The sequence below is a fragment of the Ictalurus furcatus genome, chromosome 27 (assembly GCF_023375685.1).
Source record: "Ictalurus furcatus strain D&B chromosome 27, Billie_1.0, whole genome shotgun sequence".
In the NCBI taxonomy this organism is placed as follows: Eukaryota; Metazoa; Chordata; class Actinopteri; order Siluriformes; family Ictaluridae; genus Ictalurus; species Ictalurus furcatus.
The window spans coordinates 13581267-13597735 of NC_071281.1; the positions used below are offsets into that span (position 1 = coordinate 13581267).

At 41.9% G+C, this 16469-nt stretch overlaps 1 protein-coding gene across 1 annotated transcript in view; it reads right to left on the minus strand.

Moving 5' to 3' along the window:
• Positions 1–16469, minus strand: part of mettl15 (methyltransferase like 15) — a 77203-nt gene that overhangs the window by 18271 nt on the left and 42463 nt on the right. The window contains exon 3 of the mRNA XM_053616722.1: positions 11036–11172. Within this exon, the coding sequence (XP_053472697.1) occupies positions 11036–11172 (137 nt within the window). The remainder of the gene's footprint in view (positions 1–11035; positions 11173–16469) is intronic.

Here is a 16469-nt window from a genome sequence, read left to right on the forward strand (position 1 = left end):
CTCCTGTTCGGTGTCATGTAGGCAAAAAGAGTTCAAGTCACCTCAGGCAACAACTTGGCCCACTCTTCTCACCGTACACCACACCACTGGGACCCATGAACCACCAAACAATTTCTACCACTGTTATGCTGATGACAACCATCACTACATGTCCTTCCCACCTCTGAACTCCTCGGTACACCTTAGTCTAGTCACAGACTGCTGAGAAATAGCACTTCAGTGTTCTGTTTTCAGTTCATTTCTTTTTATTTTCTTATAAAAAAAAATTACCTGCTACGCCAAACAATGGCTTCCAGATGAGTCACTACCTTGAGACTATCCTGGAATCTATCTTCAGCGTTTGACTTAGTGAACCATGGCATCACAGAAACTCTTCAAGCCCTACTTCCTCCAAAGATCTTTCAGGGAGGAGGGGAAAAGAATCCAAGTCATGTCAGGTAACAACCTGGCCCTGTTCTCTTTTCTTGGTTCACCACATCAATAGGACCACTAATAATCACAATCATGCAGCTTCTAAAATTGGTACAGTAATGGCACCCAACTCTACCCATCCTTTCCCCAGAGAACTTCTCAATCACGGCACAGACTACATCATGCCTCAGAGGATTTTGAGTCTGAATGAAGGTCTGCCATCTCCAACTCACACTATCAAAAGCAGAGCTTATCATTCCCACCTTTCAATTCAACACAGCCTTACTGTGAAGTTTAGTTTGTCATCCTAGGGGAACCAACAACTAACACACAGTGACCAGCTACCCTTCATAGACCATTTTATGGCTATCTCTAATGCTTGTGCATAAACATCTGGAAGATCTGGAAGATCTGGATTTGTAGTATGTTTCCTTGTCCAGACACTCACCATTTAAGGGTTGGACTACTGATTGGTTGAACAAGAGAACTTAATTGATAAATCTGACAAATGGTCCAAGACGCAGCAGTGGATCTGGTTCTTCCATCAAGCAAAACGTGCAAGTTATGGTCTTCTTCATCTTAATGACTCCCAGTCCTTGATGTTTGCCTACACAATAACAAATGAAACATCATCTACTTGTTCAACGACACCCATCAGTTCCCACACGCCATTCTAAGCACAAAGGTCTTTGTGTGAATGTCATGTAATCGGGGTCACCACCATGTGGTGTTACAGTACCTATATTCTTAGAAAAAAGGTTTCATTGAGCACCAAACGGGTTCTTCGTTTTTTTTTTTTGGTCTGGGGGAATCCTTTACGGTCCTGTGGAGAACCATATGTCTAACAGATGGTTGCCATTTGAGAAAAGGTTTCTTTCAGAATCTCTCTTCCTATCAGAATCCCTTAAAGAGTTAACACTTCCCCCCCTAAGAGTTCCACAATGGTGAAATGAATTGTCCGGCTTTGGCATATTTGCTCTGCAGATTCACTCACAACCTAAAATGACTGAAGACTCAGCTCTTTCAAAATTGCTTTTCTATTGATGTAGAAGCACCCTCTTCACTCTCATGCCGAGTGTGGTTTTGTGTTTATTTTCTGTCTGTCCTCTTTTTATTCTTTGAGCTGACTGCTGACCCGAGTTCCTCACTATTATGCATATTACACTATTATTTCTGTTATTACTATTATACATTACTTTACAGAAACTGTTTCAAATTAGCCATACATGATAGTATTTCGAGTTTTGCTTGGCTGTCTGTACTGTTTTGTCACTAGCTGCTAGAAATCCTGGGCACTAGTATAGTCTTCAAAGCTCACAATTAGTCGTGACTCTCTCAACAACTGTCTTGCGATTGTTTCAGGTCATTGACAGAAACTTACAGCATATGTTCAGCTCCTTTATCAGGTAAATGTTTGGATTGTACTCTGCTTCAGTTGTAGGCACCTTAAGGGCAAGATGGGGTAAGAATTCAGAGACGAGTACGGATCTCTGCACTAAATTCAGGGGAAACTATGGCCTCATGCTACCTGCAGTCTCGTGGAGTCGGAAACGGAAAGCAAACTATGACAAGTGCACTTCTGCTGTAGTGTGGAGCTGGTTACCCAGTTGCTAAGGTCCTAGTGGGTGTCTGACTACTGCAGTTCATAAACTATTGCTGAGAGAGAGAGAGAGAGAGAGAGAGAGAGAGAGAGCGATACCAAACCAAATAAAACCAAATAATATGCATCCCACGGGGAAGATAACATTCCATTTGTTTATCACCTTGGAGACACTGAGAAAAAGAGAGATGGGGTGGGGAAGGAGATTTAATACAGCATCCAAGTTAATTCGGCATACACCAACATGCACTGAGAGTATGCATCAATGCTTACACACACTTTAACATGTGTGTTTGGCAGAGATGGTTTAATTTTGCAGTAGAGGTGGGAATTAGAAGGCAACACTGGCATCTTTAATCAGTCATATTGTTACAGTGCATTTTTTTCAGCTTAAACTTCATCGTGAACTTCAAGCATTGGCAGATTGATTGGAACATGTACTCAAATGAGTGGTCAAAGTCTCGCAGTGTAATATACAACAAGAGCACATTTGCTGCAGTGTGATTTCTCCACCTCTCGGTCACGCCCTCTTGCCGAACTCCTGCCCGATTGATGAGGAGCCATACATTTTTCATGTGACCTTTTGTAGGTGAGTGTGCAAAAGAAGCATGATCCAGGTAAGCCGGTATAGGTCACACAATTTCACAAAGGAGAGGAGCAGAAGAAACATGAGGAGAAGGAGGAGAATCTATATATACAAAACTAGGCTGGAATGATGTCTTATCAAGGTTTTTATCTGGCCATCACGTACCACATCGGGAGATCCTTCGCCTTCTTGCCAAAAATTCTACCATGATGCAGGGAACGTGAGTGGCAGAGGAAAGAAAACTCCTCCCTGTTCTGCATGAGCAAAAGTCCTCCTTCTCTCCCACACATTTTATCCGGGGGCTCTACCCATTAGGACATGTAGTGCCTGTACGCCCACGAGCCAGCTTGAAAGATCAAGGGCAAGTCTGCACCCACAGCCAGGGCTTCCCTCGCTTCTCTCTCAAACCATTTCTCTCATTAATTTGTCAGAGAATCTATAGCGAGGCATTTTCCTGCTCGCCCACACACGCTCACGACGGGACCCACCATGGATCAGTGGGTTTGGAGAGATAGAAAACAAGTGCTTGGGCAGCCACCTCTACCCTTTTCAGTGACAATACACAGACAATTTAAGGCCTCAGAGGTGCCAAGTTTCCCCCTGCATCTTAAGCCCCTGATCTGATCTGATAGCTTTAATGCCTTTATCTTCACCAGTTTTTATCTCTCCAAGTAAAGCCCCAAGTGGCCAAACAATAAGAACACCATCTAGGCTCAGACATCACTTCCAGTGACAAGGGTTAGGAGATTATCATGATACAGTTTTTAAGATTCCACCATGGCCTGGGGTTTAAACAAAAAAGACTTGCAAAGTTCTAACCTCTATTAGTTTGATAACTTTTGCTGGCTGGGAAAAGTCTCAAATGATGAGGAGTGGGTAATCACCTCAGCATGACACAACAGAAGACCAATAATGGTGTCCTTGAAGCCTAATAAAACTTTGAACTTCAATAATAATATATTGAAAATGTCAGTGAGCAATGGAACCTTTACAAATGCTTTGCTTGAACGATTTACGGGGAAACGGACCCATTGTGGCATGCCTTCAGACAGACCACTTCAAAAGGCTCAAACAAAAAATACATTTAAAAGATTTGCCGTTCTTCCTACAAATTGGTAATCAGCCAAACACCTGTAGCATTCTCTCAATTAAAGCATTCATTGGGAGGTGGTTTTTACCATAGATAGGTGGTTTTGACCATAGATATATAAACGCTGAAGGCCAAAGCCAGACAAGGCAGCAGTGCTGCAATCTGAAAACAGTCAACAATTCAAATTAAATGCATTGTCTTTAATGGAATTTACAGCATTATGATGTCCCCAAAAACATATCTGTGCAATACGCAAGATCTGATTGTGGATTTGCGACTGAATACTGTTGACGAGGTTTTTCTAGCGTGTTTGTCATGATGTATATTAATCATCAATACTAGCTGAGGTTAGCATGAGACCAGAGGTTTGTCAAAGTAGACATCAGATTTGATCCCAAATCTGTGAATTAACATTACACAGGTTTACAGTGAAACCTGACCCATCTGCTGCCAAAAAGGACTTCTTGTGCCATAAATATAACAACATTTGCATGACTATATAGTGAAGCACCATTCAGACCAAATAACCGTTATCCTGTGTATAAAAAAAGGAAGATATTCCACCAGAGATCTGTTTCAGTGCTCTGAAATAGGCGGTAGGGTGGGAGGAAGATAAATAAATCACATAAAAATCAACTACTCTGCATCGCTTGCTCATTTTACCCGTGGAAGGAAACCTCAGTGATATGCCCTGCAACTGGCAGATCAATAACTGAGAAAAAAAAAAACACGGATTAAAGTGGGGGGAAAAGAGAATCCCCAGGCTGACATCTTGCCCCACCACCCTGCATCCTTCTCTACACTTCTCTCATAAACACAAAGCAGTTAACACTTCACATTCACACTGATGATTAAACACATTAAAAATGGAAAATCTTTGTACTTGTCATGCAACCCAATTGCCTGTAACTTTCCCCAAATCAAACTAATAAAAACTACAATTTATTTCATTACTGAATTCAATGATTAATTCATTAGTTATTGAATTCAAATGCTGTATAAAATGCCGGGATTATACTACATGACAGTTCTTTTAAAACAAACAAGTAAAGCAAATGAGTTTGTTTTGCTTAAAACACAGATTGAAGATGATGGTGTCTAAATGTCTGATGACACGGACACAACTTGTCGTGACACACACTGTCATGGCTGTTAAAGCCCAGCGTTTATGACACATCTATGCAGGCATTATGTCAAATGACATCGTGTGAGATATTTGATGAATGGCACGATGTAATTAATTTGACAATGTGAGAGGCCACTGAAATGTGCACATACACATGCACACACACACACACTGTCTCCTTTACATTTGATACAATTTCTCATTGTACTAGTGAACGTGGCTAAATGTGACTTGGTAGTGTTTTATTTCTATAATCATTAGTTCAGTACGTCAGGTTTGTTCAGATACAGATGATATAAATAACTGTGTATACGTGTGCCGACCAGCGGTGCAAGAAAAATGTCCGAAATCACGGAATTATGGAATAAAATCAGGAAATGGATAAGATTTTGCTCAATATAACCTGCTGTGATGTTTAAATCAAGGATAATATACATCGAGCAGACATAACATTAAATCCACAGTGCAGTTGGCAGCAAAGAAAAAAAAAATGTTATCTGCTATTGTAAGATTTTTTTTTTTTCAGGTCTAAAGTCAAGTGCTTGTCTTCCGAGGAGTTCTATATCAAACGTTTCTATATTTTCCAACCCAACATTGAAACGTACTTAAATTTGTGCCAACTGAGTGAACAATATAAAGGTAAGATAACTGAATAACTGAATAACATGACTTGCGTATTATCCACTCTTAGGGCTGCCACATTGTGATCAGAGATTAAACTGAGATTTAGGTATTCAGAAAGCCTTCAAAACTGGGAACTGATCTAATTACATGTAATAAACCACTTTTGTAGTAGACTGTATTGGAATTTGTATTATTTGCATTTCCATCCATTTACAGTTAGAAGCTAAGCCATCTATACGAGCCGATGCTTTAGCTGACACGCTCAACTATTACAAACTCATTGCAGAACTTTCAGAGAGTTTTTAGGGGCGTCTTTTTGGAATCCTGCCTTTTTTATTGAGTAAGTCAGCTCACTATCAGATATACGTGCAGATCCTGCAGCTCTTTATAGATCCAGTTGGGTATCAATGCTTTTGCAATACCTGGGAATGACAAGAGTGCCTAGCAACCCAGCAGGAGTGGGAGGCAGCGTGTCACAACTCACAGTGGTACAGAGAGAGTGGGCAGCATGGCAATGGCCGCTTTTGTCTGCTACCCAACATCAAAAACACCTGTGAGCCCAAACTCTGACTGAAAGTCACAGAATGAGTAAATGACGCACATATAATCGGCAGACGCAAACCTGCTGGCTTCTAAAGACTGATTTTCGCTTCAGTCACCCATAATGCATCCATTATCAACATTAAAACACATGCGTCACTGACAGTGCAACAAGCAAAGGTTACTAAAGCTGTAGCTTCTTAAGAGTCCTTTCAGCATCTACACTGCCATGGCTTTTCTACAGTAATATTGTTTTCTGTCCTCTCTTCCTTCTCCATCTCTAGCTCGTTTCTCCAGCAGTGCCAGGTTCAGCTCCAGCGTGTCTACAATCTCTCTACGGCTCTGTTAATTCACAGAATTATCCGGAATATGCAAAGCTCTTGCATAACAATTGAAATTATTAACTCGTGTAAGCTCTGAGATCATTAAACACGCAAGCGTTTAATCATTGGAGAACTAGAATACATGTTTGTGAGAACATATGCCATTGCATGCACGTGTGTTCTAAATAAAGCATTTTAATTGCTTTAAAGGACTGGTCTATTTATAAGTGTGCTACCCACGACGCTGATGTCATTTAAAGAAAAAGGTGCGCAGGAAGAACTGCATGCATCTTGCCTGATTTGATCCCACTCGGTTCTGGCAAGAGAAAAAGTAGCAACTCTTTGCACACTGAGATCAAGTCTAAAACTTTGTCGTCTGCGCAGGTTTCCATTGCAAAATGGCTCTAGAGCTAAAGGGGCTAATGGTTCTGGCCAATATCGAGGGATCTGGGAACTGGGAAGCTTAGAACCTCAGAGCATGAAACAGTCATTTGAGCAGATTTATCATTTGAACAGTATGAGCGTCTGGAATTCTGTGGCATCAATTCAAACGGTGCCCGTGGTGCAAAGTCAAAACAAGAGGCATATTTTAAGCAGACTTACGGGTTTCCGTTCGTACAAGATACGCTTTAAAATGATTTTGGCTGGAAAATTGAAAGGTTCTTCTGTTTGTGCAGTATTTTTGATCATATTTCACTTTTCAGTAATACCCCAGGTCAGGGGAGTTCAACCAAAATTTGTGAATTCCTTGGATACACGTTCAGATAAGCAACTAAAATTAACTAAGGGCAGTGGTAGCTCAGTGGTTCAGGTGCAGGTCTACTGCTCAGAAGGTTGTGAGTTCAAACCCCAGCACTGCCAAGCTGCCATCGTTGGGCCCTTGAGCAAGGCCCTTAACCCTCAACTGCTCAGATGTATGAATGAGATAAATGTAAGTCACTCTGGATAAGGGCATCTGCCAAATACCATAAAAATGTAAAAAACAAAACTTTTGTCCTGTCTTCACGAACCGCACACTGCAGACCGCAACAAGCCACAACACTGGATCTGCTACAATAGATGCAATGTTTCATGTTTAGGAAATGTAGATTGCTTCTACAGTATTTTTGTGCTTGGTTCATTCCACTGAAATTCTTTGCCGGGTTTGCACCTGGACCACGGCTCACCAGTTGACAACCCCGATCTAGGTCATACATCCCCTTTTAGAATAAATGAAGCAGTAACCAAATACCTCTCCTGGGCACTTTTTAGAAACTGAGAGCTTTTTATATCCGTACATGCACTAGCTTACTGGTGTCTCACGGTTAAGGCTCTGGGTTACTGATCAGAAAGTCGGGGGGTTCAAGCCCCAGCACCGCCAAGCTGCCACTACTGGGCCGTTGAGCAAGGCCCTTAACCCTCCCTGCTCCAAGGGCGCCTCATCACGGCTGACACTGCGCTCTGACCCCAACTCACTAACAAGCTGGGATACACGAAGAAAAGAACTTCACTCTGCTGTAATGTATATGTGACAAATAAAGGCTTCTTCTTCTTCTTCTTACTGTGAGCATCCATTTTTCCCCCAACCTCAAGCAACTGAGTAAATGCTCTTAGAATAGAATTAGTATGTTCTCAGAAAGTCAGAAAATACAGTATTCCCTGTTTTCATTAAAGTAGCACTTTTTCAAGTTCTAAAAAATTTCATCAGAATGCCTTATTATTCAGTTTATCCTCTTGATAAATGATTTTAAAAAGGAACATTTGGTGATTTCTACATTTCTGGAAAGTCAGGTTTATTTAAAGAAAGTACAATGTCTTGGTATTATCCAAAATGTTGATAAAAAAAAAAAATGCAATGCAGGTTGATTTGAAGTCAAATTAGGACAGCAAATCAATGCTAAAGAACAATAATTGGGCTGGATTAATTAGTACAAAGCTGAAAACATTCCCCCTCCCCCCCAAAAAAATACATTGAATTATGACTCTGCAAAGCAATAACACATTGCCTGGATCCAACCTGAGAATAAGTCTGTTGACGTCCCCAGGTTTGCATAAAAAATAAAAAATAAAAAATGAGAAAAGAGCTTTTCGGTGTAAGCTGTTAAGCCGGATGCATGCTTGAGTGTCCACTTTGAATAATCAAAAAGCAACAATTTCCTGCTGGCATAATATAACGTGACCCCTGACCGCCTCAACACCACCAATCCATAAACGATGTCCTCAAATTCAGAGAGCGCAGACAGACGGGGATTAGAGATGTTTGTTTGTGGAGGACGAACTGAATATGTTATGTGTGCATTGTATGCGCCGAGCCTGCTGTAGGATTATTATTCATTAATAAAATATGTGCATCCTACAGAAAAGTAGAAATCCAGATGCTGTCCTTATCAGCTCATCAAACGAGCATGCTGGATAGATACCGCGGTGTAACTTTATCCATTAGTGTGTGTGTCGAGTGTGAGAGACATGCTGTTCCCTAAGCAAATCAAGCATGAAGCCTTCCCCTGTACTGCCCTGCTCGGACACCGCACCTACGTCACTGCAGTCAAAGACAAGATGCTGATTGACTGCATTCAACAGGGGAATGCTGGCAAAAAATAACTACAGAACAAGTCCTGTCAGGCACACATAGACCCAACACACACACAATCACAAGCAAGCACACAGACAAAGCCATACACAAAGGACTAGGGTGCACTGCCTTTCAAGAGAGCATGTCTGCCACTGGAAGATTGAACTCTAACAAGTTTCCTTTTTTTGTTTCCCCGACCTTGAAAAATTGAGCTGCTGGAAAAGGCTTCATTTGCAGAAAAGCAAGAAAACATTAACCACTTGTATAAGACTTGAAGCTGTAGTTATTTGGAAGCAGCTTAAGATATATTTTGTATATGCCATGTGATTTGGACCATTTGGTATTTATCAGTTATAAAAACATTACATGGCCATTCAGTACACACACACACACACACACACACACACACACACACACACACACACACACACAACATATACTGTGCCTTAGTAACTGCTGAAGTGGCTCAGGACAGAAGGTACTGCTGTCATCTCTGACGTGCTTGTTTTAGTTGACGTGTGTGTGTGTGTGTGTGTGTGTGTGTGTGTGCGCGCACTGTTTTTGAATTGAATTAAGATTAAGAAAAATCTGACATGATGTGAAAAGTGGTCAAAAATGTAGAAAGCTGTGCAAATCCGAATAAGGAAGTTTTGTCCTGGACAAATGGAAGTGAATAAGGAAAGAACAGGGCAGGCTAAAATATATGAGAAGATATGAGAGGAAAATGGAAAGGGAGAGGGAAGGAAAAGGGAAAGCAAGAGAGATCAAGGCAGTCTAAATGATCGGAGGAGATACTGTATGAAGAGGGAAGGGGGAGAGGAGAGGAAAAGGAAAGGGGAAGGGGAGGGAAGGGAAGAGGAAGGGGAAAGGAGAAGGAAAGGAATAGGAAGGGGAAGGAAGGGAAAATGTGAAAGGGTATGTGAAAGGGTATGTGAAGGGGGATGGGAAGGGAAGAGGAAGGGGAAAGGAGAAGGAAAGGAATAGGAAGGGAAAATATGAAAGGGTATGTGAAAGTGTATGTGAAGGGGGATGGGAAGGGAAGAGGAAGGGGAAAGAGAAGAGGAAATAGAATGAAAGATAAAGGGTGGAAGGGATCAGAAGAGAAGTGGAAAGAGAAGGGAACATGAAACAAAAAGGAGAAGAGAAGAGAAGAGAACACTGGGGTGTGTGGGCTGTGTAACACAGGCCTGCGTACATTCGCTAGTTGCTAGTTTTCTTCAGCTCCTCTCACTCCTTGCATGAGTGGGAGTCCGAGGCCCAATTGTCACGGTATACATAGCTGCTGATGGAACACCTTGTCATAATCTTCTCATCTCTCCCCCTCCCTCTTGCTTGTTTCACGTGTTCCTGTAGCTGCAGCAGTTCCCCTGAGACAGGTTTCCCCAGCATCGACGTAAGAGAAGGCTCTCTACCCACGCTGCAGCATCAGGAACATCTCATTTCCATCCACCCTCATATACTCCCTCGCTCGCACGAGGCTGAACGCCTTCTCTTTCTTGTCTCCCCTTTATTAACCACTATTTCTCTCCTGCCAGCTCGCTTCCCATCCTCTCCGTCTCTCTCTCTCATTCTCTCTCATCATCATCCTCTCCCCCGAGCTGAAAGCAGGGAGAACCTGCGTGGGTGGCAGCGTCTCTCCCTGTCACTGAAGCCTTAGGCCCACATTGACAAATGAGGCATCGGGGCTTCTCTACTGAGCGTGGGTGTGAGTGGGGTTTCTGAATCTCTGCAAACACAGCAACCCTGGCTGCTAGTTAAGTGATACACACAGAAGATGGAAGAAGACTTTGGGTGGGTGTGAAGACAGAGAAAAGACTTATGGGCTGTCTATCTTCAGTAAAGAAGATAAATGCAATGCCAATGTTGAATACACAAACAGCAGCTCCGTTCTTACCGCTCTGCTTTTAATCAAGTTCTCAGCAGCCTCAAACCAGCAGAACTATCTAAAGCTATCAATGCTGCACACTAGTGATTGTTTTTGCATATAAAGGATGGAAGCACAGGTGTCTTAGTGTAATAGATGAAAATTAGGGCCATGGCAATATAGTTAACTGCTATAATTAGAGATTTGTCTAAAAGATGACATTCAAATTGTATTGTACCTTCATTAAGACAGCAAAAAGTGTCAACAAAACATGCGATTCTAACAAGTAAAACGTTTTAATGAGGGGGGAGATAACTCACGGGTATTCCTCTGCTAGCTGCTGTGCAAAGCCAAATGCCACAGGATCACGATCCACCGCCACCAAGGTCACACCTGGCACAGATCTCAGGATGGCCTTGCTGTGACCTCCAGCCCCAAAGGTCATATCTAAGACAACCTGTTTCAAGGTAATGAAAGACATCAGTGAAATGTAACATGCACCATATAATCAATATGTAGTGCATCAATATAATCAATCTGTAGTGCAAAAGATTTATTTTATGATTGAATTGATTGAGTTGACTTTTTTTTGGTGTATATTATTGCTTTGGTTAACGGTTTCCAACGTTACCCACAACGCAGTTAAACTACTTAGTAGAGATTTACGTCTTGCTTCATCTCTACCTAAACAGAGTGATGCAGCAGCGCTTTATTCCTTTAGTCTATCTGGCTCTCTCGCCTATTCATCTGTAAACTCTGCTTAAACAGATCAACTTTCATGCTAATACCGCCGTCGACGTCATCACATACGTCGCTAACTAGCCGACCCGTGTCTCTGCAGTAACTCAGTGCCACTGTGTTATATAACTGCATCGCATTCTGGAAAGTTGAGTCCAGCTTTTGCTGTCTCCACTACTTCTACACTGGATTTCTCATTAATGTGTAAGGAAAACTGGCGAGTGAGAAAAGAGGCTCTTAGTCTTTTGTGTTTTCAGGAGCAAAGCAGCGAAACCTAAAGTTTTAATAACCCTTATATTTGAGATCATTGAAATTATTTCTATTTCTATTACACACCACTGTAACTGCATTAACAGCAGCAAATGTCCCCCTGTGACATCACACAACCTCTAAAGTCTGAAAATACAGCATCAACCAACAAATTAGTACCAGAATAACTAAGCACATCGGAAATAGATGTTAATTCATAATTGATGTGTTCTTTAACAGGAAGTGGAAACCGAACATCATTGCTGTTAAACGACATTCAATCATCTTTAGAAACCACTTTATACTGGTCTGGGTAGTGGTGGAGCCGGAGCCTATGCTGGGAACACACGGCGTGGTGCGGGAATACACCCTGGATGTGACACCACTACAACAACAATTACATAATAACATACGGACATCCCGATCCCGATCAGTATTTGTGGTGATGCCGTCTTGAACACTGGATTTAAAATGAAGATTTTCTACATGAACATACAGTATATGGCCAGAAGTATGTGAACATCTAATCATCACAATCATGTGATGTGCATGTTGAACATCCCATTCCAGAGTTTGTTCCCCCTTTGCTGCTGTAACAGCCTCCACTCTACTGGAAAGGCTTTAAGCAACATTTTAGAACATGGCTGTGAGGATTTGAGCTCATTCAGCCACAGGAACATTAGTGAAATCAGGTATTGATGGCAGGCAAGAAAGTCTGGCATGCTCAGTGGAGTTGAGGTCAGGGTCAGGTCAAGTTCTTCCACACCAACCTTGGTAAATCATGCCTTTATGAACCTCACTTGTGCACAAGGCCACTGTCAAGCTGGAGCAGGTCTTGGGCCCTTAGTTCCAGCTCAAGGAATTCTTAAAGCAACAGTACACAAAGACATTCTAGACAATTGTGTACTCCCAATTGTCCCCTTGTGGCAACAGTTTGGGGAACACCCACAGGTATGGGTGTGATGGTCAGGTGTCCATGCAGTTTTGGCCATATAATGTAGGACACAAAACGCCATCATGCTTCTGAGGTTTCTCAGAACTTTGGTAGGAGAAGCTTGAAGAAAGTTCCTTGGTTACTGTAAGGATGACAATATCAGTTGATTCTCAGTGGTACCAGTATCATATCAAAAAAGTATGACGGGTACATCCTTATGATAATAAGCTATATATGAAATCTATAAAGTTGTATGACATGCGCAATATACATTATATTGCAAGCTGTTATGTAGAAATAATAATGCTGCCTCATTCCACTATATGCTTCTCCTACATTACAGCTTGTCCTACTCACAAATACAGCCCTCCAACTCCCTTTGTTGCCTAATAACTACTCGTATTCCAAGCACTGAAAATAGACTGAGAGGTATCACAGACAAAGGCATGTCCTTAGCAAGGAAGCAAACGGAATGTTTAGCGTCTTTAATAGCGATTGGCGTTTATTGATCCATGTATCGATTTAGTCAGTTCCATTGTGGAAAAGTGGAAAGATCCCCTCGCCACCCGAGTTCCCTTGGTTACTTCTTTCCGAGTGGTCACATTCAAACGAGTGGTCACATTCAATCAAAACAAAATTCTTCAAAAATCAAACGCAAATAATATAATGGCTTAAAATAGTTACTATAAGTGCAGTGTTTCAGTACTCGATACCATTTAGTCATGTGTTGTAATTTTTGAGATGTAGGTCTGCTTCAGAGTTGCGTGTCGCTCTGATCTCACAACTGATCTGAAATGTGGCGATGACTAGCACTGTGCTGTGGACACCAGTGTGAAAAGCTCACTCTAAAAGGTTACAAACTACATTTGTGCATTTACCCATTTTATCGCTTTTTCGCTCTCGCACTCAAACACTCCAGACACGCTGTCCTCTTTTCTCCTCCGAAAAAGTCAATGTATGAGTCATGGTCTCTCCTGCTGAAAAAGCTTTGGTGGGTTTTAAGAGATACTCCTGTACGCGTTCGCACTACCTGTAAGCCTCGTACTGCATAGACGCTCCAGCAAATATTATGACACTGAAAAGTAAAATCCCTGCAGAACAAATATTTACAATAGGCTTGGTTGCTCTCCAGACTCCTTGATGTCTCGCTCGGCTAAATCTGGACTGACGGTTGATTATAAAGGCGTTTATTATTTCAGAAGTGATGATGTGTCTGTAACCGGGGCCTTTAACTGATGTCCTGGTCAGGTTGTACAGATCTGATCATGTAGTATCTGACACACTGGGGGTAATGTACAGGAACAAATTGTCCGAAGGACGCTCCCATCATGCCTGTTTTGCATCACAATTTTGCATAACTTGGCAACAGTGGCTCAGAGAAAGTCCCGTCCCTGTTCAAGTCATAACATTTGTCTTGAGTGATCCAAATGCAGATGGACAGCATTTAATACGAGTGTATTTGGGTCAAATGTGTCTTGGAGACACACTGTTATCAGATTAATCAAACCATTTTCGGAGGTGGTTGTGCATATGGCCACATAACATCTGTAGTGTGAACACTAATGTGTCCTGATGCATCGCCAGTAATCGGCGGAGAGTAGCAACAAACCTTCCTTACATATAAGCGGCATGAAAATAAAAGCTGTCATCTACTTTACTCAAATAACCTTAACATGGATCCTGATTAAAACTACTCTTATGAGTATGATTTATTTTAAAAGCTAAATAAATGTAATGTGTCGTAGTCAGTCACTCTAGGGATGTGCCGTCTGCCTACTATTATTATTTGAGTATACTTAAGGAGTTAATTAATGAATATAGGATTAATTGCTAGGAGAGCGAGGTGGGGGGGATTTGGGGAGTCAATCAAGTGCCATTTTCCCACTGCAATTATATCTTCTTCCTGCTGATGGCCACGTAAGCCACATGTGTCTGACATGCAATATTGGGAAACAACAAACAGCAAAGGTTATATTGAATGTCAGCTTTAGCCTTTATTGTCTGGGAAAACCCACTGGATGTCGCTGTGGCTGAATTCTGGCAAACAACCAACAGAAACCGAAAAATTGGTTCAAAATGTTTTTTCTGCCTGGAACATACACTATATGGTCAAAAGTATGTGGACACCTGACCCTCACACCCGTATGTGCTTTCTGAACGTCCCATTCCAGATCCAGTCCCCTTTTGCTAATATAATAATCTCCACTCTTCTGGGAAGGCTTTCCGCTAGATTTTGGAGCGTGGCTGAGGGGATTGGTGCTCATTCAGCCACTGATGAGCCACTTTGTGCTGGCACTGATGTTGGACGAGGTGGCCTGGGGTGCAGTCGGTGTTCCAGTTCATCCCAAAGGTAGGGCTGAAGTCAGGGCTTTGTGCAGGACACTAGAGTTCTTCCATTACAACCTTGACAAACCATGGTCTTCACAGACCTCACTGTACACAGGGGCAACTTCATGCTGAGGTTTGGGTCTCTTAGTTCCAGCGAAACTGTAATGCTACAGCGAACAACAACATTCTATACATTCTAATTCTATTCTATTGTGTGCTTCCAACTTTGTATTTCCAACAGTATGGGGATGGTCAGGTGTTCACAAACCTTTGGCCATATAGTGTATACATCGATCAGTCATAACATTAAAGCTACTGACAGGTGAAATGAACAACTTTTGAGTGCCTAGAAAAGTGTTATATAAATCTAAGAAAAAATATTATTAACATTATTTAACATTGATTATCTCGTTACAATGGCACCTGCCAAAGGGTGGGATATATTAAGCAGCAAGTGAACAGTCAGTTCGCAAAGTTGATGTGTTGGAAGCAGGAAATATAGGCAAGCGTAAGGATCTGAGCAACTTTGACAAGGGCCAAACTGTGATGTCTAGACGACTGGGTCAGAGCATCTCCGAAACTGCAGGTGTGCAGTGGTTAGTAAAAGTTGTTCAAGGAAGGACAACAGGTGAACCAGCGATGGGGTCATGGGTGCCCAAGGCACACTGATGCGAATGGGGAGAAGATCAGAAGGTGACCTGGTCTGATGAATCACGTTTTCTTTTACATCGTATGGATGGCCGCCATGCGCGTCGCTTATGATGCACTATGGGAAGAATGCAAGCCAGCGCAGCCAGTGTAGGGACTCAGGACAATGTTCTACTGGGAAACGTGGCATTCATGTTGATGTTACTTTGACACTTACCACCTACCTAAACATTGTTGCATAATATAATAATGCATCCTTCCACACTCCAAAAATCGTTCAGGAACGATTTGAGGAACATGACAGAGTTCAAGGTGTGACTTGGCCTCCAAATTCCCCAGATCTCAATCCGATCGAGCGTCAGTGGAACATGCTCGACAAACAAGTCCGATCCACCTCACAACTTACAGAATTTAAAGGATCTGCTGCTAACATTCTGTTGCCAGATACCACAGAACACCTTCAGAGGTCATGTGAATTCCATGCGTCGAGGAATCAGAGATGTTTTGGCAGCACAAGGGGAATCTATACAATATTAGGTAGCTGGTTTTAATGTTATAGCTGATCAGTGTAGTAACTTGATAACCAATGTCATACTTATTGCACTGGATCCACTTACACAGCATGTATTTACTGTCTAATCTGTGCTACATTTCGTACAGTGACTATCTTGTACAACACTGTTGTCACTTTTCTATAATCTATTGCACCAACACCATGGAGAACACTATTTTGTTCTACTGTATATTTGTATATGGCTAGAATGAAAATCAAGCTCCCCCTCGCTTCCTGCCAAGACAATGTATGCTAAGGAGCTAGTTAAACAAATGTGTTGAAAAAAATTAGAAATGAAACCTTT